The sequence below is a fragment of the Chaetodon trifascialis genome, chromosome 21, assembly GCF_039877785.1.
Source record: "Chaetodon trifascialis isolate fChaTrf1 chromosome 21, fChaTrf1.hap1, whole genome shotgun sequence".
Classification (NCBI taxonomy): domain Eukaryota; kingdom Metazoa; phylum Chordata; class Actinopteri; order Chaetodontiformes; family Chaetodontidae; genus Chaetodon; species Chaetodon trifascialis.
Genome location: NC_092076.1, coordinates 13618342 through 13639420, shown reverse-complemented (window position 1 = coordinate 13639420; position 21079 = coordinate 13618342). Strand labels below are relative to the sequence as shown.

Below are 21079 nucleotides of genomic sequence, written 5' to 3'. Positions count from 1 at the left end.
TTTGAGGCCAGGCCCTGTCTGCTCTGTGGCATATAAACCGAGCAGAGGAGCGCCCGCTCTGATTAGCAAGCGCAGTAAACATGTACTAATGAATCCCATGCTATAGCCGAGCACCGCAAATAGTTTCATTCAGTGTGTAGCTAAGTTTAGCTGAGAAATATGCGCAGAGCAGTGTCCCTTTGTTCCAACACCACCAACTCATGTAGTTTACTGACATGATCTGATGTGGCTCACTGTAATAGCCACACTTATACCTCCTTCTACATTAACATTGGGAGGACTTTCTTCCCCTCTGTACAGGGCTTATGCCTCTAACATTCATTCCTGCTTCTAGCCTGCACTGTTGCTGCATCATACTTTTAAGAAACCTTGATTTTATTTGCAAGTCTGGCATTATTAGATTTTTCGGAGCCACTTAGGGGCAGCACAACAAGCTGTAAGCACAACACTGGCATATCATGACCTTATAAAGCTGCCTAGCATGTTAACAAACAGTGCCTAATTTCCATATCCAGTGGAAACACAGCAACACTAGCACTCATTCAACAAATTTAGTCCAATATTCACGCCTTTTAGGTCCGCTTTAAAGTCCTGAGAGAAATTTCTGGTTCTTTAGCTGCTAAATACTCCACTATGTTCACCAGATAGTCACTAACTGTGTGCCGCTTGGTGCTGCCTGGGTAGCACGTAGCATGCTCTTTGGGTTCATCACTACAAGCTACCTCTTTCACATTTGGCCCTTGGACTTTCACTTTCACTGTCTGTTCTGATGTATATTTTCCAATTTTAATGTTTGCACATCCAACTTCAATTTTTGCACATCCAATTGCTCAGTATATATACTTGTTTTATTGTTGTACATTTTATTGTGTTGTATATTTGTTATTTACACATATCCTTTGTATTAATATTCTGTTTTTTTTATATTGCCTTTATATATATATATTTCTTTCTTGTTCTTTCTTTCTATTTGTATTCTATTTCTATAATTCTATCTTGTATGGAGCACTGCTACAAAAAGAAATAAATAAATCCCCTCGGGGATCAATAAAGGAATCTGAATCTGAATTTGATCCATTGCTCATGTAAAAATATTAATTATTGGAGTAGAGACTTTCTACAAAAGGCCTCTAGGTTTAGAAACTGCACCATCCCTTCCTCAGATTGGGGCCCTGGGTAATCAGTAACCCTGATCACCTGAGTGCAGCTCCCCACATACTGTTTCAGCTTCAGGAGAGGTGGTCTGTGGGAGTCTTAGCTGTCCATACACCATTTATTAATCCTACTGAGTATCATGACATCTGTTGGCTCTTTTTCTTCTGTTGTTCTCAGATTGGGTCACTGGTGCAGAACAAATTATAGCCCCAACTCTGAACATATGTTGTACAGTTTGCATGCGTGCTACACATGCAAGCGTGAGAACACGGCCCCTAATGTGCACACATGAGGATAAAGTGCACATTTGCTGCCATGGCCATAGCTGACAGCTCGTCGCTGGATGGATTCACAGCCATTGAGCTGAAAGGCTTTGATATCAAAAGTTGAGTCCATGGTCTTATGATCTTTATACAGATGACCCCCCCCCCAACAAGATGTTGTTGCAGCAAATTCTTGATATGATGTGAATGAGAGTTTAACTGGAGAATGTGACCCCTGAAACTGACGCATCACCCTCAATGAAGGTGTAACTCTGACTCAAACTGCTGTACATGACTGCTGGGGACAGATTTAGCACCAAGTGCCTGTCTGTGACACCAGCGTATCAAGGTAACCATGTGAACAATGTTAAGTGATGTGTGCAAGCTGGCGAGAGGGTGTGTGAGCGAACGAGAGCTCTTAATTACTTTAACATTTATGGTGAGTTATTTTAGTATTTCACACACACACACGCTGCACAGTGCTGCACGTAATCCCTCTGAGCTCTGATCGTATGTTTCCAGCCTGATCACAGGCAGCGGACCTCTGCTGCTGTCTGACATCCTGTCATGTGACCCAGCGACCGGTATCTCTTTGACTGGCCTCTTGTGTGCTGGCTGCACCGGTGGAACATGTGATTATCTCATTTTTGAGGAGACATTCACGGCTTCAGTGAGTCCACAGACAAAGAACCCTTAGACCACGATGACTCGCTAAAACCTCTCCCCTGAAACACACAACAAAACAAAGTAGACGCTGTTTGTGCAAAGCTGCCTTCTTTCCTTAATGTAGAGCTAATGAAGTGTCAAATATATGAAGGGTTGTTCGCCCCACGGGCCTGCTCAAAGTTGGCTCAAGAGGAGATGTGAGGGAGTCACCAAAATCCTCTGGGGAGCATGAATACACACATTAATGGAAATCTCCCAAAATATAATGAAAATGCACATATCAACATAAAGACATGAAGAGCATCATTATGCCTACTGTTACTACACCTTTGCCCCTTTACAGACACATAGAAAGCAAGATCTATGACATACGTCAAACTGTCTCGTTCCCACTTCCATTCAAATTAAGAGCAAAGCTTCCTGGTTCACGTACGCTCAGACTGCTCAGACAGGTGAACAAGGTGGGGAAAAAAAGGTGCGAGCCCAGATGAGGCTCCTCTCCTGACTATGCTAATCTCTCACAGTCTAACTGACAAACTGTTATCAGACTGTCGCCATTTGTTGACACTGCACAGGCTTGAAGGCCTTCAGCCCACGGGGCGGTTTGGATTATCTGCTCAGAGGCGTACTGCGTGTGTGTTTCAGCACTATCCTATGGCTGATATGGCACTCGGAGCTGCAGATGCATGCAGTGGTCCGGGTTGGACATGCAGCTGCACAGGTTCAGTTCATTCAGCGTTATGGCCACTACATACTACCAGTTAAGTTTATTTTACCTTTGGTTAATCACAGCCCCATGTCAGTTAGCTTCTATGTGCAATTTTATTAGGCTTCCTTGCTGTCCTTAAAGGCAATTCCTCTCTTTATATTCCTGTTGTCTACACTGATTTAAAGTGATTTTAGGTCGTATTTTGCTCCATCTATACTAACCCACACATACTACATTTTGCATAATTTGCAGCATTTATGGAAAGAGAGTGACCTCATAATAATTCATTGTGGGGTCACTACAAAACTCAAACATCACTGTGGGGCTTTTTCTTTATTTTTGGATATTCTTCTGTGGATATGTGGATCCTGCCTTAGCTCCATCCTCCTTCTGGAAGGCTGCCAGTCACATATCTTATCAATTTCCACCACTTAAGAGGCTTCAAACACCGAGACAGTGACAGCAACTTCAAAGCCTCACAGCAAGACATCAAAGAGATGGAAATAGGTGCACGCATGATAAAACTGCAGTGTTTCTGCTTTTCTGATAGCAGGACTTCTGAACGTGTCTCTGGCTGGACACACTCCTCCTCACCGCAAACCAAGCAGCCGCTCTGTGTTTCTGAGAAACGCTCCTTCACTGTCAGGTTGTAAATCATGACAGCCCACTCTGCTTGTTTTTCTACGTGGCTCTGCAAGAAAAACACAGCCCACGACATCCTGGTTTTGAAATGCCTCCGTGTCCCCTGACTCAAACACACGCATCCGTGCCGTCCATCCATCCCTGCACACGAGCTGAGCGGCCAGAGCGAAGCGGCGCGCGGAGAGGAACAGCAGCCTTACCGTGACTGTCTTCATCCATATCGACTGAAGAGGGGACGGGGCAGTCCGGCGGAAGGTGTGTCCGGCTGAAACCTCGCAGAAAATGTCTTTATTTTGGGGGGGACTGTTTTTCAATTGTCTTTGCTCTCCCCGCTGACAGACAGTCGAAGCCGGTGTGTTGACACACAGATGGGTGAAGTGGACTCCTGCGAAGATGTCAGCGGCGCAATGAATGGAAAAAAGAGCAAAAAAGAAGCCGAGGGTCCAGCTATAAAGGAAACGGGTGTCCTTACTTGAAGACGGGTTATTTTAGAGGTGTCTGACCGCGATGTGAGACGCTTCTCCCTCTCTGCTCCATCCTCAGCTGCTCCGTCTGCATTCACATTCGCTACACTGCAACCACGGAGACGTCATTAAGCCCCGCCCCCCGCCAACAACACCTCCACACACACACACACACACACACACACACACACACACACACACACACACACACACACACACACACACACACACGCAGTAAAAGTACTTCAGTTTAAATATACGATGAGAATCTCAAATACCAACCATACACCAACACAGCAGAGGTGTACCCTTATGCCCCTATAGTAGACAGCACATAATAAACTTTCCTTTAAGGCAGCCCGGTGTGCAAGAGGGGGGTCTGCCAGTGGAGAAAACACGGTGAAGCACTGTCTGGGGTGTCCTTCCAGCGGAGAAAACACAATGAAGTGCACTGAGTTGCCCTTCAAGTGCAGAAAATGTGATTAGGTGCCCTCTGAAATGCCCTTCCAGTGGACGAAACAGGGGCGGATCTCGGATTTTTCTCAATCAGGGGCAACATTTTACACAGAGGGGTCAAGTATATGTCCAACATCGATGCAGATTTCCTTACTCACTCTGGTGTACACTTCACTGGTCATTCACATCCAAGTTGCATCCAAGTCAGTCTTTCCCATGATTTCCTTCCCTCCCACAAGACGTAAACGCAGTTAGAAAAGTTATTTGAGGTGCCATAGCTTGTGACGTTTACCTGTCTGTAAAGAGTCAAGCGATGAGTAACTGGACAGAGCTACTTCAGGGGCCCATCAGATTTCAGCTGGGGCCGCTGGATAAGCGTTTATCAGCATTTATCCACTGGATAAATGAGATAAAACACAATTAAGTGCCCTGAGGTGACCTTCCAGTGGAAAAAACACAATGCAGTATTTGCTTCATTTAGAAACCACGTTTTTGATGAACTGCTGTTAGGATGAGCCTAAACACGTCAGGTTCATCTCTAAAGGAGCATCTCTGATTCTGACCTCACATATCCGCCCCACCTTCCTTAGCAGTGACGTAGGCATGACAACACCTTTGACGGTTTGTGCGAAAGGAATCCGGCTTGGGAACGTCCTGTCTGTCCCTGCCCATGTGAGCTCACTGAGGCTTTTCCAGGGAAGATCCCGCTCTCTCCAGCAGTGATGTACTACAGAGAGGAATATGAGGGCAGGACTCAGCGTGTGGTCCAGTGCTCAGGAAGGGAGTTGCACTGAGGACTCATTGTGCAGCACGACAGGGGGACAATGGAAGAAAGTTACAGAAAAGGAAGTGATGTGATCAGCTTGCCCCCCTCCACCCTTATTATATTATGACCTGTGTCACTTCACTGCCAGTAGTGGACTGTAAGTACATTTTCACAAGTACTGCAATTTTGAGGTACCTGAATTTCCATTTTATGCTACTTTATACTTCCTGGGAAATATTGTATTTTTTACGCCACTGAGTAAAACTTGAACCTTAATTCAGATTTTCTTTTCACTTTTTACAGTATGTTCATTTCTTGCCTTGAATTCCACCTTTTAACTCATGCGCTCATTCATTTTTTAATGCAAGTGGCCAATCTAAACATGCACGCATGAGCTGAAGCATGCAGAATCAGCACGATTGTTGCTGTGAATTATACAGTGAGTGTTTGAATGTGCTGGATTTTCCTTCTGCTTGAGCAAAGCTTGAAATGCTACGCAACAAGTGCTCTGGTGCTGCTGCATGTGTCCATTGTTTCATACACCAGGAATGACCTCAGTGTTACTGGAAAGGGTAAGGCACAGACTAAATTTACACACATTTCCAATCACTGCAAATTTGTTCATGATGTAATACACATGAAAATACACAGAACTTGTAAAGTTGCTTCAAGTGTTGTCTTTAACTTAGTATAGCATGTGCTATATATATATATCATCTTTGAATACTGGTACATTTAAATTCAGCAGCTTGTAATGGTCAAATTGTCAAAGCTCATGGTTTAATCACCTTTAAATATTAATTACTTCAGGCTCAGAGAGCTCTAGTCTTATGACCTGATCACATGTTACTGATACAAACGCTGCTCTCTCCCAGAATATAAGTTTTCATGCTTCAATTTTCTATTCCGAATGGATGAGGGCAAACTGTAAAGCTCTTTCCCAAAATAGAAAATGAATAGACTTACATGTTTTTCCCCCTCAAAAGCTCTAGGCATAAACAAATAGTGACTCCACAGCCTTGGTAGTTACAATTAATTTGCGGCCCTGTTCCCATAAAGTCCTCCTCACACACCCTCGAAGGCCCGCCTGCAGCCAGGAACCACACAGTGGTTTTCAGATGACGTTCTCATCTCTAATGCTCGTTTTCTTTCATGTTTGTGCTGGGGTATCTCTCTGACAAGTACATAAAAAATAAAGGGGATGTTGTGTGAGGGAAGTGAACGCTGTCAGTTTTGGGAATAATCCTGTTTTAAGTGCAGATGCCCAGACCAGAACAGGAAGTGGCTTCATTTCTAGCTTCAGCGGAACCAAAAGGGTGGAGTCCAGCATGAGCGCTCTCCATCCTACAATTCAATTATTTCCATGTAATCAACGAAACTCTGGAGTTAATTCATCTGCTGTTCACAGTGTGCACATACTGGGGTTAGGATTTGTCTTCCAAATGAATCAAGACATATGCCAACAAACTGAGGATATATCGTCTCAAAACATCAAGTGAATTTAAACATAAAGACCAGAAGTTGCAAGAATCGGCCTTTGCTTGGCTCCGTCTCTCTGATTAATATTTGACCCGTAAAACTTGGCCTCCATCTGGCATCATTCTGCCCGCACTTAAAGCAGTTATATTTATTTTTCCCCATTTACAAGCCAGCAGAAAAACATTGCATGGACGCACTCCATATTTCACTGGAAGCGGGTTCCTACAAGGCAGCATATGTCAGCTCCACTGAAACATCTCGCGTGCAGGGCCAGAGAGTGGACGGACTGACCTCAAGCACTTGTGAGTGGTCATAAACGACCATGTGCATGCGCTGCAGTGTGATTACAGCACAGACTATTCACCCTGTGTGCATGCATGTGAGAGTTTTAGGGTTAGGCTGATTTGTCGGGTGGCAGAGAATTTGGTAACCAGATGAAATATAATTTTATTAACTTTTATGGTGAGATTCTGCACAGAAAGCTGCTTCAGTTTACTATGACTTATCACATTTTGATTTTATTTAACAAAAACAGACAACTTTGATGTACTTCGAACTATTTTGTTTTGTTTGGTGGGACATGTTAATTACCCCCATGCTAATTTCTCATCTACTGTCTGTAGCCTCCATAGACCAGGATGCAATGCATCCACAAGACTTGCCCTTTCTGAGAATGTGAAGACTCACTTTATCTTTACTGGGAATTAAGAGTCTTCAGCCATGCTAGTGGCTAAATGCTAATGTAAGGCTAACATTCTCAAAATGAGCGATGCTTATCATGCTGATGTTTTGCAGATATGATGTTTACCATCTTCATTTAGCATGTTAGCATGCAAACAGTTGCTAGTTAACACTGAAAAAATATGGCTGAAGCTAATGGGAATAGCCAAAGCATTGGACAGGCCATGATTTTGACCTGATGATGCTGCCAGAAGAAAAGTCAGGTCATCACCAAACTAATTACAGCTCAGCCTGAGGGGAACACAACTGGCTGTACCAAATTCAATGGCAATTCATCTAATGTTGTAGAGACCTTTTTCCCATAGGCCGTATATTTCCTTTGCCCATGAATAAGTCAAGTTGAGATTTTCGCAGTCTGCAGAGCCAGTTTCTCTGATGACAGCAGCACACATAGACCAGTCGCTTTATCTTCACTGGGAAAAGCATCTGACTGTTGCTATCACACTTAAGATTATACCCCATGGCAAGAGCGTGCAACAAGTTCTACTCTCTGGTGGTTGTTGACAGATTTTCTAGAAAATGTGGCAGACCACAGACCTCAAAGGAAAGCACAAAAAAGCAAATTGCAACAAGCCATCAAAACTGGGATCTCACAGAACAAAAACGAGTGCACACATACAGGTACATGCTCTGTGGCAGACTCACACACCCAAAACGCCTTAATCCACATGCATGCTCCCATCTCTGTGGCCGATTTCTGCACAGCCTCTTCAGTGTGGCATTCAGGCTTTTTCTTCCTGTCCTCCAAACAAGCTCATCTGAAATTTCGTGCCCTGAACTTTTGTTGCACTCATCAAGGAAATGACCCTGTGCTGCGTGGAACCGGATCCATCCAGTGCATCTCTTGGCTGCAGTTGTACGGCAGCAACGTTGTAAGCGAGTAACCTGCTTCGTGACCCATGCTGTTATAATGAGGTTAATGTTGAGCCATACAGCCTCAGAGTTTCAGTCATCTGTATTAGACTCTGATTTACTTTGATTGAGACATGCTGATGATTCAGTGTCTGCCTACTTCAGCAATTTGTTTGCTAGTAAAATATTGGTCCATGTTAAAGCAATAAAATGACATGCTGCGTTTATCTGGACTGTGTTTAGCAATTAGGCTGAGTCAGCTACATTTGATTTATCATCTCTCACGTGTCTCTTAAGAAAACTTACCGCTGGTAATTCAGAAAACAGAACCCAGAAATAATGTCCACTCAGAGTTTCGGAGGAATTCCTGAATCCTCTGAAAACCTTCCACACTGGTCCCACACACATTCTTGCTAATGCAAACACACAAGTAATGTGACACACTTCCTTTCTCACAATGGTTGAGAGAGCGAAGCAGGTGACGGCAGCAAGGAACGGAAGGGACACTGAAGAAAGAGAAACACGCAGAAAACGAGAGGGAGGACAAAGGAAACACGTGGGACATCTGTCCGACTGGGACCAAAGGGCTGCCATTCGGCTGGAAACTTCCCATCACATCCATAACAGCAGCATGTGACTCACCAAACAGCACTGATTACAGAAATGACTCATGGCTGATTGTTCGAATGTCATCAGAAAAAGGGAATATATGGGGCTGGACACAAGACTCAGAAGTGCCCTTTCATCTGATGACTAAAGCTCTATATGCTGCATGTCGCTGTTAGTGGAGAGTGAGGACTTATTCTTAGAGAGCTGCACATCCACCGCCACTGACGAACAAACAAGCTGCACAGAGCTGCCTGAAACCAACCTGAAGTGAACTGTGCATCCCTCTGTCACAGCTCCACGTGCCATCCAATAAGCAGCTAGAGGCAGTTCACAGCTTTCAAAGAACAAAAAAAAAAAGAATGAATTTGGTTGAATTTGTCATGTTGTGCAGCTGCAGAGTCTTTTTGTGCACTTGTTAGCGTGTACGTGTAGTGAGAGGGTGAGATGGATAGAAAGGCCTTCATTGGTGGCAGAGCGCTATTCTTTGGTGCAGCTGTGACATTAAAAAATGCCGCTATGAAATTTTATTATCAGAAATGCACATTAACCATGCCCCAATCAGACTCGCTTCCAACAGATAGATTCTCTGAAAATCCATCAGACGTTGTCATTCAAGCTGCTGAATGATTCATAGCATCACTAGTTATCTACAGGATCCTATTACAGTGGTACATAGGATCATATTGATCATATGGACACCAGAGATAGCAGCAAATGCCAAAGCCTCGGCTGAGTTCAGCCATCTGCTTTATGCGCTCACTGTAATGATGAAATCCAGGGAATAACCTGTGAATGCGCTCCTCCTTTAGCTTTCACTCCATTAAAAATATTGGCTCTCTCCACTGTATGTGAATGCAGACATCCTGTGGACTCTGTTGTAAGTGCTACAAAGCACATTCTGGCATTTATGTGTTGATTGCCTGCAGACTGTCAATCTGACTCCTATGCAAATGGGAACACCACGACAGGGGTCATTAAATCTTGGTGATTATTTAGAGTGCTAATGGTTAAACATAATGACTCGATAAAATGACTCTCCTGCATGTGAACTGAGGGCAGCAGGGGAAAGCTGAGCGTGACACTGCGTAAAGCCTCACCAGCAAAGTTCTCTTTAATATTTGTTCTGGCTTGTTAAAACCCTTTTCCTCCCACTTCTGAAGTGAAGCTCATGCACCAGCAGTGCACCAGTTTCTTCCCCCGGAAACTGGGGGAATCAGCGTGCCTGGCTCTGTCCAAAGGTAACAAAATCCACCTACCAGCACCTCTGAAGCTCCAGTCTTGTTGCTAACCTAACTAGCTCCAGCTGTGTCGATCTTCTCTGACTCTCTGCAAGAAAGCTAAAATTTCCCAAAATGTTGAACTACTCCTTTAAATCTGAAGCAACTTCATGGCTCAAAAATGTGCATATGTGAGTTACATTGTGCTGAAAGCTACACAATAATGATACCAAAGCACTGACATGCTGCAGTGATAAAAGAAACTTGTCACCAGCAACAGCAGATACAGCAGATGAAGGACTCATAATTGCTACTAATAATCAGTGTAATATGTCAAACCTTTTGGAAAAGCCCAGTGTCTCTGAAACTCATTTGAGACATACTAAATTGAAAATAATATCTATTTTTCTTCTGGAGATGTGTGAAGACAGCCGCAGAGCAGTCTTCTTTTTAATGTCTTTTCTCAGTTTGAGATCCCAACGCCCCGCAGTGTGACTCCGCTGTGTTTTACAGCCTCCCTGATGTGCAGCGACAGGCCTGTTTATCCTTCATTAATCTCTCTCCTCTGCTTTTACTCCCCCACTTAATGGAGACCTTTATCCTATTAATGTGTTGTTTGCTAGGAAAATCCCCCAATAACATAATCCAGAGTCAAGGTTACTAATGTGTACGTCTCCACTCTGTGTGTGTGTCTGCTCACTGTGTGTGGACATGTATTACTCACACTGTGGGGACTGGTCCTCCTTTTGAGGACAAGTCACAAGTAATGTAAATATTAAATTTTGAGGTGAAGACTTCGGTTTAGGTTAGGCTTGTCTTGTCTTGAAATGATGGAAACATGACTGTGTGTGTGCGTGTGTGTGTCTATGTGCAGAGTTGATGCTACACTGTGTTGTTGCCATGGAGTCATGGATTAATTGATGGAGATATAAAACCATCACAAAGATAACGGTCACTTTAAGCTTGAGAGAAACTGCAAGGAAAGGATAAATGTGCATCTGTTAGGAGTTTCATATTTTATATCTTCCTCCGGTTGGCAATAAAGATTTGAGCACACACGCACTGTAGTTGTTACAATGAAATGCTGCCCTCTAGTGTTCACATGCAAAACTGCAGAATGGTTGTAATTCAATCACATGAAAAAAGGGACAGGCAACCACTTATAGCAGCAGTAGAAGTATTCAGATATTTTACTTTGGTAAAAGTAGCATACCACAATGTACAAATACTCAAGAATAAAATAAAGATAAGAAATTAGCTTGACCTCAACCAGTTGCAACATTAAAATCCCTCTTACACATAGAGGCAAACTATGAAATAGAATAACTCTAACAGGGGTTATTCTACTGGATTGTACTTTTACCCAGTGGTGGAATGTAACTAAAGACAATTACTCAATTACTGTACTCGAGAACAAATTTGAGGTACTTGTACTTGTGCTCAAGGCTTTTCTTGTCACACCACTTTCTACTGCTCCACTACATTTATTTGACATCTTTAGTGACAAGTTACTCTACAAAAGATTTTTACATACAAAACATAAAGTACAAAGAACTTATGAGATACATTTTGTTAGAAATTAATCTACTGAACAGTATATGGTACAGCTGCAACGATTAGTCAATTAATCAATTAGCCAATTGACAATGTTTTTTAAGAGTTCAACTTTTGTGCTATTGGTAGGACAAAACCCCAAATGATGAGGGTGTCACTTTGGACTCTTTTTTTATTATTATTATTTTCTAAATTTTCACAAATCAAACAATCAAATAATGATCTCACTTTAACGTGAATGCAAGAGTAGAAATAATCTATAGAAATAATGCTATATAATAGTAGACCAGTCACAGGGGATATTTTTCTGCAGGGAGTACTTTTACATTTCATACTTTAAGTACATTTTCCTAATACATTATTTTACATAAGCAGTGCACTGCTTTTACCCTTAATACTCTAAGTACACTTGGATGCTACCACTTCTATCTTTTTTGAAAAGCAAAATTTATTCTTGTTTGAAGTCTGTTTGAAGTATTCATACATAAGTGCATTGCAATATTTACATCGGAAAAGGATATGAACATTTTTACCGTCACTTGTTGGCTGTCACCTGCTCTCCTTCCCCTCAGGTGGCATGTTGCGCTTATGACCAGCAGGTGGCAGAGTTTGACCCTTATACTCAGACCGGAAATGGTTTGCAGGGATCTCGGAGCCGCAGCTTCCAAACTGTGGGCGTATTTTTCCTCAGTCTTGACTCGAGAGTTTTTTATTCCCTGGGTGTTGCCTGCCTGGATTACAACTTTGAAGTTTCACCGGGTGTTGCAGAGAAAGAGAGACGAGCCGGGGAATCGCTGTAACTGCAACGTTGTCAACTTTTTGGAGCACACTCGAGACCCTCTCACTTTGTTTACGCAGTACTTTTAAGGCAACACGGGACCGGTGTGTTAGCTAGCTAAGCTAACTGAGCTCAAGCTGCTGTAACGTTGACTGGGTTGCTAGCAAGACAGTCGTCCGATGCAGGCCATTAAGTGTGTGGTAGTGGGGGACGGGTAAGTGAAACTATCTTTTTATCCTTACTGTCACCTCTACAATTTATCACCGTGCGTCATATTGTAACAGATAAATGCCAGCATGGTTGTCGGTGACCCAGTTACCAACAGTTGGCTAACGGCTAACAACCTCAAATAACGTGCCAAGTTGCGCGACAGCTGTTGTTGTGCTCTCCAATCCAGCTGGGTCAGACAGGTTTATCGACATGCTCGGGTTAGGTGGGACTGAATGGGTCATGTCATTTATTAGACACGACGCAGGCTGCCATGTCGACAGCTAAGCTTTCTGTTTGATTGCTCGTCCCACACAAGTTTTTGGATAGTTCTCCAGTTGATTGATTGAACTTGTTCTGTTCACTGTGTGCGGTATTCGTTAACCACACAGCCACTTAAGAGCTTGGAACTAATTATTCCTAAAATCTTTTATCATCCAGGATATCCAAATGACAACAAAGTCCCACCCCAACTCTAATATAACCCAGAACTAGCTGATGACTTAGTCTGACCTATATACACAGCACACTCCCACAGGTCATTTTTGGGCTGATATGAAAGAGGACAAAATAATGAAGTCTTCACATTTATAGCCTGCAAATGTTTCATATTTTTACTTACATACATTTCTTCAAAATAAAATAAAAAAAGAATTTGAACGGAGGCTTAAAACTCTGTTAAAGCAGTTTTAGCAGAGTTTCATCATTTTCTATTCTGATGTATGTTTCCACATGCAAATATGAATAGAAATGCATTATTGGTATTAGTAGTCCTTAACCAATCAAAGTAGAGCATTAGGCTTCCTGCATGAAACTAAACTGAAGAATAAAAATGTCTCCAAAGAGATAATGAGCTAAGTTAACATCTGAACGTGGCTGACCTCAAACAAGCTTAAACATCTTAAGGCATGCTGATTTTTAATTACTGGGACAGTTACATTATTTCAGACAAGCTTGTGATCATTTCCAGGTTGTAGTTTTCTGGATGAGATGTTGAGACTCTTTGGGAATCATAGCTGATCAGATTTAGGTAAACCACTTCTCAGCTCAACTATGGACACTCATTGTAACATAGTCACACATCTACCATTTTGTTGTTTGTGTTCTGTAACAACTGCTGCAGTTTCTCTCATCCCACTGAGAGAAACTGCATTCTAGGACAGCAGCACATTTAAAATAGTAGGTCAGTCTATTGGCTGCTGGTCCAGGACAACTTTTATTTTTGAAGCTCTGGTGATGTTCATAAATTTGCCTTCTCTTTTGATCTGTTGTTAGTGTGTGCACATCCTGTATCTTTAATACTGACAAACATACAGGTACAGGTGGTCTTTCTTTAATGCAAAACTCACTGGAGAATATACTGTCATTAACAAAACTGAGAACAAATCAAGCAGCAAGTTTCAGTTGTCGTCATTGTCTTTTCCTCGTCAAATCTTTGCTCCTCTCCTTCGTGATCCCAGGGCTGTGGGTAAAACATGCCTGCTCATCAGCTACACTACCAATGCCTTCCCTGGAGAGTACATCCCCACTGTGTAAGTAACACACACACACACACACACACACACACACACACACACACACACACACACCTCTCATGAACGGCTGTGACATGGAAATGGTGAGCAAGAAAGATAATGGTCATTGGCAGATGTGTTAAACTCGGCTTCATCTTGTCACACTGCAATGTGATTAATCTGGAACCTGACCTCCACCTCCCTCTACAGCTTTGATAACTACTCTGCCAATGTGATGGTTGATGGGAAACCAGTGAACCTGGGACTGTGGGATACAGCAGGGCAGGAGGACTACGACAGGCTCAGGCCTCTGTCCTACCCACAGACAGTATGTATATATCTGCTTTCATACACACACAGACACAGACTAGTATCAGCCAGACAATGTTAGCATGAACACTGTTTTCATTTTTCCAGCATTGATTTGGAGTTACTCACTGGCCTTTGCAGTCAGCAGAGTAGAGCCTTGTATCCACAGTACCTATACACTGTCTGGAGGGTGGCTGGCAGGAGTGAAAGGCAACTCTTGTTTGCCCTCTTTGTCCTTATAACAAACTGGCCTCTGTGCCAAAGACTCACAGGGAGTCACTTTGTATTTAAACTAGAGTCCACATTTATCTAGTGATGTGAACTTGCACGTCTGATCATTTGGAATCGGTGAAGTCAATATTGTAACTGGTTTTTAATGTAATATTATTGACGTTTGTCATTTTCCCTCCTCAGGATGTGTTCCTGATTTGCTTTTCACTAGTCAGTCCAGCGTCCTTTGAGAATGTCCGTGCCAAGGTGAGAACGACCTGCTCTTTATCTCTGCAGTTTGATACCTGTATCAAGAATTTTAATATTAGGTCAAGTGGAATGTCACGGTCAGATCAACGTGTATGGAGGAATGATTTTGTTGAGTTTGAAGTTTGACAGGGAACCTGAGCAGGGATTTCAGTCATTAGACAGTTACCATTTTCGACGCAACTTTGAAAGTAATAAAGACAGAAACTTGGTTTAATAAATAAATGTCATTCATTTCAACAGCAGGCCCGAGAATTTTTAAGTGTTAGTGGAAGTTTGTTGCCCCTAAGTTCCTCAAAGGTCACGTCATGTTGCATTTGGATAAGAACCAGGCAACTGAGAAAGGAGTCTATTCTTTTAACCACCCGCCCACAGTCCACACTGTCTGCCATCCTGCAGCCTCTGACTCTCTTTCTCCCACAGTGGTACCCTGAGGTGAGACACCACTGCCCCAACACGCCCATCATCCTGGTGGGCACCAAGCTGGACCTGAGGGACGACAAGGACACTATCGAAAAGCTCAAGGAGAAGAAACTCTCCCCCATTATCTACCATCAGGGCTTGGCCATGGCTAAAGAAATAAGTCAGTTGTAACACAACACGTACACAGATACTTGTGCTGAGGCTCATTTATCTGCTAAAATTTGCAGAGCCTCAATCCAAAAGGGTCAAATTTAAGGACATTTAATTGCTAAAACCTCGTGCAAACAAAAATGAGCTGGTTAGCTAACGTTGTTCTCTGCTTCCTCTGTTTTCCCACCAGGCTCGGTGAAGTATCTAGAGTGCTCAGCTTTGACACAGCGCGGCCTTAAGACAGTGTTTGACGAAGCCATCAGGGCCGTTCTGTGCCCCCCACCCATCAAGAAGAGGAAGAAGAAGTGCACAGTTTTGTAAAGGAGAAGCACAGGGACTAGAAAGTGTGGTAGCCCTCAGAACTCACCTCCTCAGAGGGAAGAAGATGATGGCTGGGTTCCCCAAATATCTATTCACCCCCTGTGTCCTTGCTTACATTGACGCTCTTGTAGATCGGATTTCCATTTGAAAGAACTTTACAGGTTTAAGCAGCGTTGAAGGTTTTCTGGCAGATCTTGTGTCTGGTTGCTTACATCTGTTTAGTCCTTTCAGACCGACGGGAATGAAGTGACTTTGCGAAGGCCTTGGGGAACGTAAGGGTGGCGGGTTTGCGTTGAGTTCTGTGGTTGATTAAGGAGACCAAGGGAGGGTTTTTACAAAAAAGCTAACCAAAACAAAAAAAACACTCACTCAGCTGTCATTTTTCACTGAAGAAACACCACTTAAACGTGATTTTATCATGAAATTAACTCCGTTAGAGGAGGTCCTGCACTGCACTCTTTCCCCTAAACACTAAGAGATTCCTGCTGCCTTGATGAAATTGTTACTTTAAGAAAAAAAGAAGGTTTTTTAGAAGCTTATTTCTCCTTTTTTCAACGTCAGTCTTGGATCAGCTGTGGTTGACGACCGTTCTGTTTGCGCATCATCTGACTAGACTGAGGCGTTGCCAAAACTCAGTCAACGGTCAACGCTTTGTAGTCAGTCAATGAACACTAAAACATCTCTCTTCCTTTTAATTTTATTTTAATCTGTACAAGATACCATCATGCTGTCATGTACAAACGGTTTAATGCTTAAATTAATTATAACAGTTGTAGCAGCTGCTAAGATAAGAAATAATTACTCTCTTCAACATTCAAAACACTGTCTCTGCTAGACATTTAACAGGTCATTATCTTGTCATGTTCCGAAAAGCTTTAAAAATGAATCACTTGCTCTCTTCTCACTATATGTCACATGCAGCATGTTTGTGGCTCGTGCATGTGAAGGTGCAGTGCAGCCACTGTTGCCTCGGTTCATTCTCAATCTGTCCGCGAAGGTTGTTTCATCGTTTAAGTCAGAGCTCGGGAAGTGCTTTTGATGTTCAGCCACATCGTTCTGACCCAGTCTGTTACTGTGTTTTAAGTCTATGAGCCAGTGTGTTAGCACTCAGAAGATTGCATCTGATTTGAATGTCTTTGTTGTACAGTACAACCATGAGAAGTAACTATTCAGTGAATGCGTTTTATTTTGAAAGGAGCAATGATCAAAATTACATGGGTGACCTGGTGAGCCACTGTACATCTGAAGTCATTTCATCAGTGTTTCTGTGGTGCAGTGGAAATACATTTAGATTTACTCTCTTGCTAAATGTGGTTTCATTTTTTTTTTTTTTTTAAAGGCAAATAAATTCATTGAAAATGATCTGTTGTATTTTCTATCCTCTGTTCAAACACATAACAGTTAGGGGAAGACTGCAAGTAATGATTTTATTTCCACACATTTTTGTTTAAATATAAAGTGAAAGAAAATTGTGAAAAATGTCCTTCACAGTTTCCAATGAGATTTCTTTAAAGTGCTTATTTTCATTTGACCAACTGTCTAAAATGCAAAAAATTAATGTACAATTATTTAAAAAAAGAAGAAGCAAATCCTCACAAGCTGAATGCTTGGCATTGTTAGCCATCCCGCGGTGCTAACATGCTAAACTAAGACAATGAACATTGAAAGCATACCAGATAAACACTTTACCTTTCATGTAAATATGCTAGCATTCTAACATATCAAACTAAAGATGGTGATCATGCTGAACATCTCACCTGATAAACATCATGTTAGCATGCAGACGTTAGCATTTAGCTCACAGCACTGCTGTGCCTGAGTGCAGCCTCACAGAGCTGCTAGCATGGCTGTAGACTCCGTCAACTTTAAGGTGTGTGATGAATTGCTTAAATCAATTATAAAAATCATTGCTAATTAATTTTCAGTTGATTGACAATACAATTAATCAAATAACTGTCTCAACGTTAGATGTGTTGACAGCAGTAGCTCGTATTTTTTATCTGATACATGATGTCCTGTCCTTTGTTATTTTGTCCTGATCTTGGATCAGTTCGCAAGCCATATTGGTCAAACAAAGAGGTCAGGATTGAAATACCTGGCCTCATGATTGGCTGGCTTCGGCTTTCCATTGGTCAAATACGAGCTCAGCGGACACTGCATCTTCAACTCCCATTCCTGTTCATGGAAAAAACAAGATCCGTTACACCGTGACGAACTGAAAAAACTGGATTCTGAATTGGAAAAATAAAGTACTTGATGAGCACGTGATGAGGACGAGGCCTTCATCAGGTGCGGCTTACCAAGGGATTTGAACACGGTTGTCTTCTCTCTGTGAGCAGGTTTTGTCCCATTAATAACATCTCCAAGCTCTGCGAACACCTCAGCCTGAAAACAAGAGATCCACAACCATATTTTTTTTCTGCACATCTGCAAAGGGAACCAGTAACACACACCTCAGCCGTCTTTTCGAGGCAGAAAGCACAATGACAGACTGACCCCAGAGAGGATGACGTCACCGGACTCGGCCATCGCTCCCTCCCTGCTGTCAGCGTACACCACCGCCTCCTTCATCAACACGTCGTCCAGCTCCCGCCAGTTTGGCCTGCAAGCTCCCACTGCTACTCAGCAACAGGAGGGAAACAGTGGGAAATGTTCATGGTGACGTAGTTAACTCTACTTTTTTCACTTCCCTTCTTCCCCACAGAAGATCTAAACAATCAGCACAGCTTCAAAGTGGACACCCAAGATTAGTTTCACCGATTCGGTATCTAACCAAATGTGACCCAAAGTCTTTTCTCTGAGTACGAAACACTTCACTTTCTGTCTTATTTATAAGATGCAGACCTAAAATTCTCCCCTATTTCCTTTTTTTATTTTGTGTTATTGTTTCTTCTCACCTGCGACGTGGGCTCCCGGTTTGACCCACTGACCAAAGAGCACTGGCTCTGTACATCTGGTTACTGTCACTATGGCGTCCGCTCCCCTCACCGCCTCCTCCACTGACGCACAGACTGTCACCGGACCACTGACGGACTGGCAGAAGCTCTCCGCTCGCTGTCTTCTGTGGCTCCACACACGTACCTGTGGTGAGGATCCGGAGGAAAAGTACAATCACACTCACAAAGCTAATTTTAACAGTCATCAATGTAATCAATCCGCATTGATTTCAGCGACAAAGCTGAAAAAAAATGTGCAAATATTCACATTTAAGAAGCTTCAATCAGAGAATTTTGACTGTTTTTTCTCGAAATACTGCTCAAACTGATTAATCTATTGTCAATATAGTTGCAGATTAATTCAACAGCTGACAACTCATCCATCAGTTGTTGGAGTTCTATTATTTTGTGGACAGTCTCTTTGTCCTGTCCCTCTTTGTCTGTCCAATTGGACCATTTTTTACACTACAATATGCTACATTCTGTGCATACAGTAACAGTGTACACCCTTTAGCATACTGACAACTGTATGTTGCGTTGGGAAACACTGAGTCACAAACATGTGAATCCCCACTGCACACTTGTGTTGCTATTCACACATTTACAAGACCTGTTTGTAACTGTACCTCTCTGAATGAAAACATCTCTGTGAAGACATTGTAATGACTCAGGGCCTGTCTGCCGGACCCCAAGATGGCCAGCACCTCTGCATCAGGACGCATGAGCAGCTGCGTGACAAAAACACACCAGGACAGACCCAAGAGTGTCAAAGGTAGAACAACAGAACAGGATCAGACAACAGGTAGCATGAGCAATGGAACAGTACCTTAGCAGAGATGGCTGAGACTGCAGCTGTCCTCATGCCTGTGATCACCTCTCCATCCATAACCTGCAGGTCAGCTCAGACACGTCATGACTGGCCTATCTAGACTGGTTGACTTACCCCTAAAGCAGGGGTGGGCAACCTGTTCCACAAAGGGCCGCTGTGACTGCAGGTCTTCTTTCCAACCAAGCAAGAGCTCACAGTTTGACCAATCAGCTGTCTGAAGAGTGAGATCAGTTGATTGAATGAGTCAAGTCTGGTGTGCTGCTGCTTGGTTGAAAAGAAGACCTGCAGCTACAGCGGCCACCTGTGGAACAGGTTTCCCACCGCTGCCCTAAAGCCAATAACCTGAGTGTTTTACTGTCAGAGTAATTTATGCATCCATCAGTTTTACTCACAGCCTTTACATTCCCGTACTCCGGGTCCAGCAGCACCACTGTGGCTTGCACAGCAGGCAAGGTTGAATTATCCTCCCTCTTGTAGAAACACACGAACTTTGTGCACAGGACTCCGGCGTTCTCCATGTACGTAGGCATCAAGCCCAGAAAGCTGCAAAAGTAACCGAGCGTCACCAACCAGCCGTAACAACAGACTGTTAATGTTTCATGTGTCCAGGCCTACCCGTTGTGTTTCTGCAGGGGCACCGTGGAGCGCACAGGCTGGATCACCTCTGCGCTGTCCCGGCTGGAGAACTTCCCCAAAGCCGCCTCCAGACGAGGGACCAGCTCTCTGTAATGCAGCAGGCGCTTAACGGCATGCTCCCATATGATCACAGGAGGCCCAGCCATCGCAGCTTCGGCTTCTGCGCTTCAGACGAGTGAGAGTTGGTTGTTTTGCTCCGAAGCCCGACAGCGTGTCCGTGTTGCGTTCAAGAGCCGTGAGGGCTTTTGGAACTCTATGACGAGGTGAAGGCGGAGACGTGGGGGGCGTTTCTTTTACAATATAATCCAGTGCTAAATGTTAAACCAGTAGTTTAACCAAGCAATCTTTCAAAAGTAAAGATTTCGGAAGGATATAAAAAAAATTAATATAATTGCTCATCGCAAAACTTCATTTTTCATCTTTCCTACCCCCGCTGAAAAAACCAGCTTAATTCCAGCTGGTCTCCTACTCTTGCTGGTATAGCTGGTCTAAAGTGTGTTTTGGCCACACTTAAACTGGCCAAGCTGGAGGGACCATCTTAAGCTGATGTTTTAGCTGCTTTATACTGGTTTAAGGTGGTATACTACCTTGTTTGAATAAAATATATGATGGTGAATTTCAGCCAGTTTCAAAGAGCACGAGATATCTAAAAAAGGTATGCATTAACAAAATCCATTAAATAATGAGGAAGTTGAGTGTCAGTTTCATATTTACTGCAAACAATAACATATCAACATTTATGAGGTAATTTCATCATAACACTTAGAACACTGGAACAATTAACTGAATCAGACGGTTGGTTGAACTGGTCATGAAAATGTACCTAAATGAAGGCTATTTAAAGTCTATTTGTAAACATAAACAAAATAAAATAACACATTAAGTGAACTGAAGCAGAAAAACTTTATTTAAATAAATGAATAATC

General features: G+C 42.9%; 3 protein-coding genes across 3 annotated transcripts in view; 1 reads left to right on the top strand and 2 right to left on the bottom strand.

The window, feature by feature from the left end:
- The window catches only part of LOC139349328 (cytohesin-3-like), a 29604-nt gene extending 25587 nt beyond the window's left edge, over nt 1–4017 (bottom strand). The window contains exon 1 of the mRNA XM_070990032.1: nt 3636–4017. Coding sequence (XP_070846133.1) covers nt 3636–3654 — 19 coding nt within the window. The 5' untranslated portion in view covers nt 3655–4017. The remainder of the gene's footprint in view (nt 1–3635) is intronic.
- Nucleotides 4018–12218: 8201 nt separating this feature from the next.
- Nucleotides 12219–16935, top strand: LOC139349397 (ras-related C3 botulinum toxin substrate 1-like). The gene is made up of 6 exons (XM_070990159.1): nt 12219–12565; nt 14019–14090; nt 14283–14400; nt 14796–14858; nt 15282–15441; nt 15622–16935. Exons 1-6 carry the CDS (start codon nt 12531–12533, stop codon nt 15750–15752), a joined length of 579 nt encoding a protein of 192 aa, XP_070846260.1. The 5' UTR covers nt 12219–12530; the 3' UTR covers nt 15753–16935.
- On the bottom strand, nt 16923–20372 carry LOC139349395 (ketimine reductase mu-crystallin-like). The gene is made up of 8 exons (XM_070990158.1): nt 20133–20372; nt 19910–20060; nt 19515–19577; nt 19315–19416; nt 18650–18833; nt 18249–18370; nt 18053–18137; nt 16923–17927 (listed from the first exon to the last, which is right to left on the bottom strand). The coding sequence occupies exons 1-8, from the start codon at nt 20297–20299 to the stop codon at nt 17854–17856; spliced, it is 948 nt and encodes a 315-aa protein (XP_070846259.1). The 5' UTR covers nt 20300–20372; the 3' UTR covers nt 16923–17853.
- Between the last annotated feature and the right edge of the window lie 707 nt (nt 20373–21079).

Coding starts and splice junctions, on each gene's coding strand:
- LOC139349397 (XM_070990159.1), top strand. CDS start 12,531: ATGCAGGCCATTAAGTGTGTGGTAGTGGGGGACGG. Junction 12,566..14,018: donor TGTGTGGTAGTGGGGGACGG/GTAAGTGAAACT, acceptor TCGTGATCCCAG/GGCTGTGGGTAAAACATGCC. Junction 14,091..14,282: donor GGAGAGTACATCCCCACTGT/GTAAGTAACACA, acceptor CTCCCTCTACAG/CTTTGATAACTACTCTGCCA.
- LOC139349395 (XM_070990158.1), bottom strand. CDS start 20,299: ATGGCTGGGCCTCCTGTGATCATATGGGAGCATGCCGTTAAGCGCCTG. Junction 18,834..19,314: donor AGATGTTTTCATTCAGAGAG/GTACAGTTACAA, acceptor TCCTCACCACAG/GTACGTGTGTGGAGCCACAG. Junction 18,371..18,649: donor ACCGGGAGCCCACGTCGCAG/GTGAGAAGAAAC, acceptor GTTGCTGAGTAG/CAGTGGGAGCTTGCAGGCCA.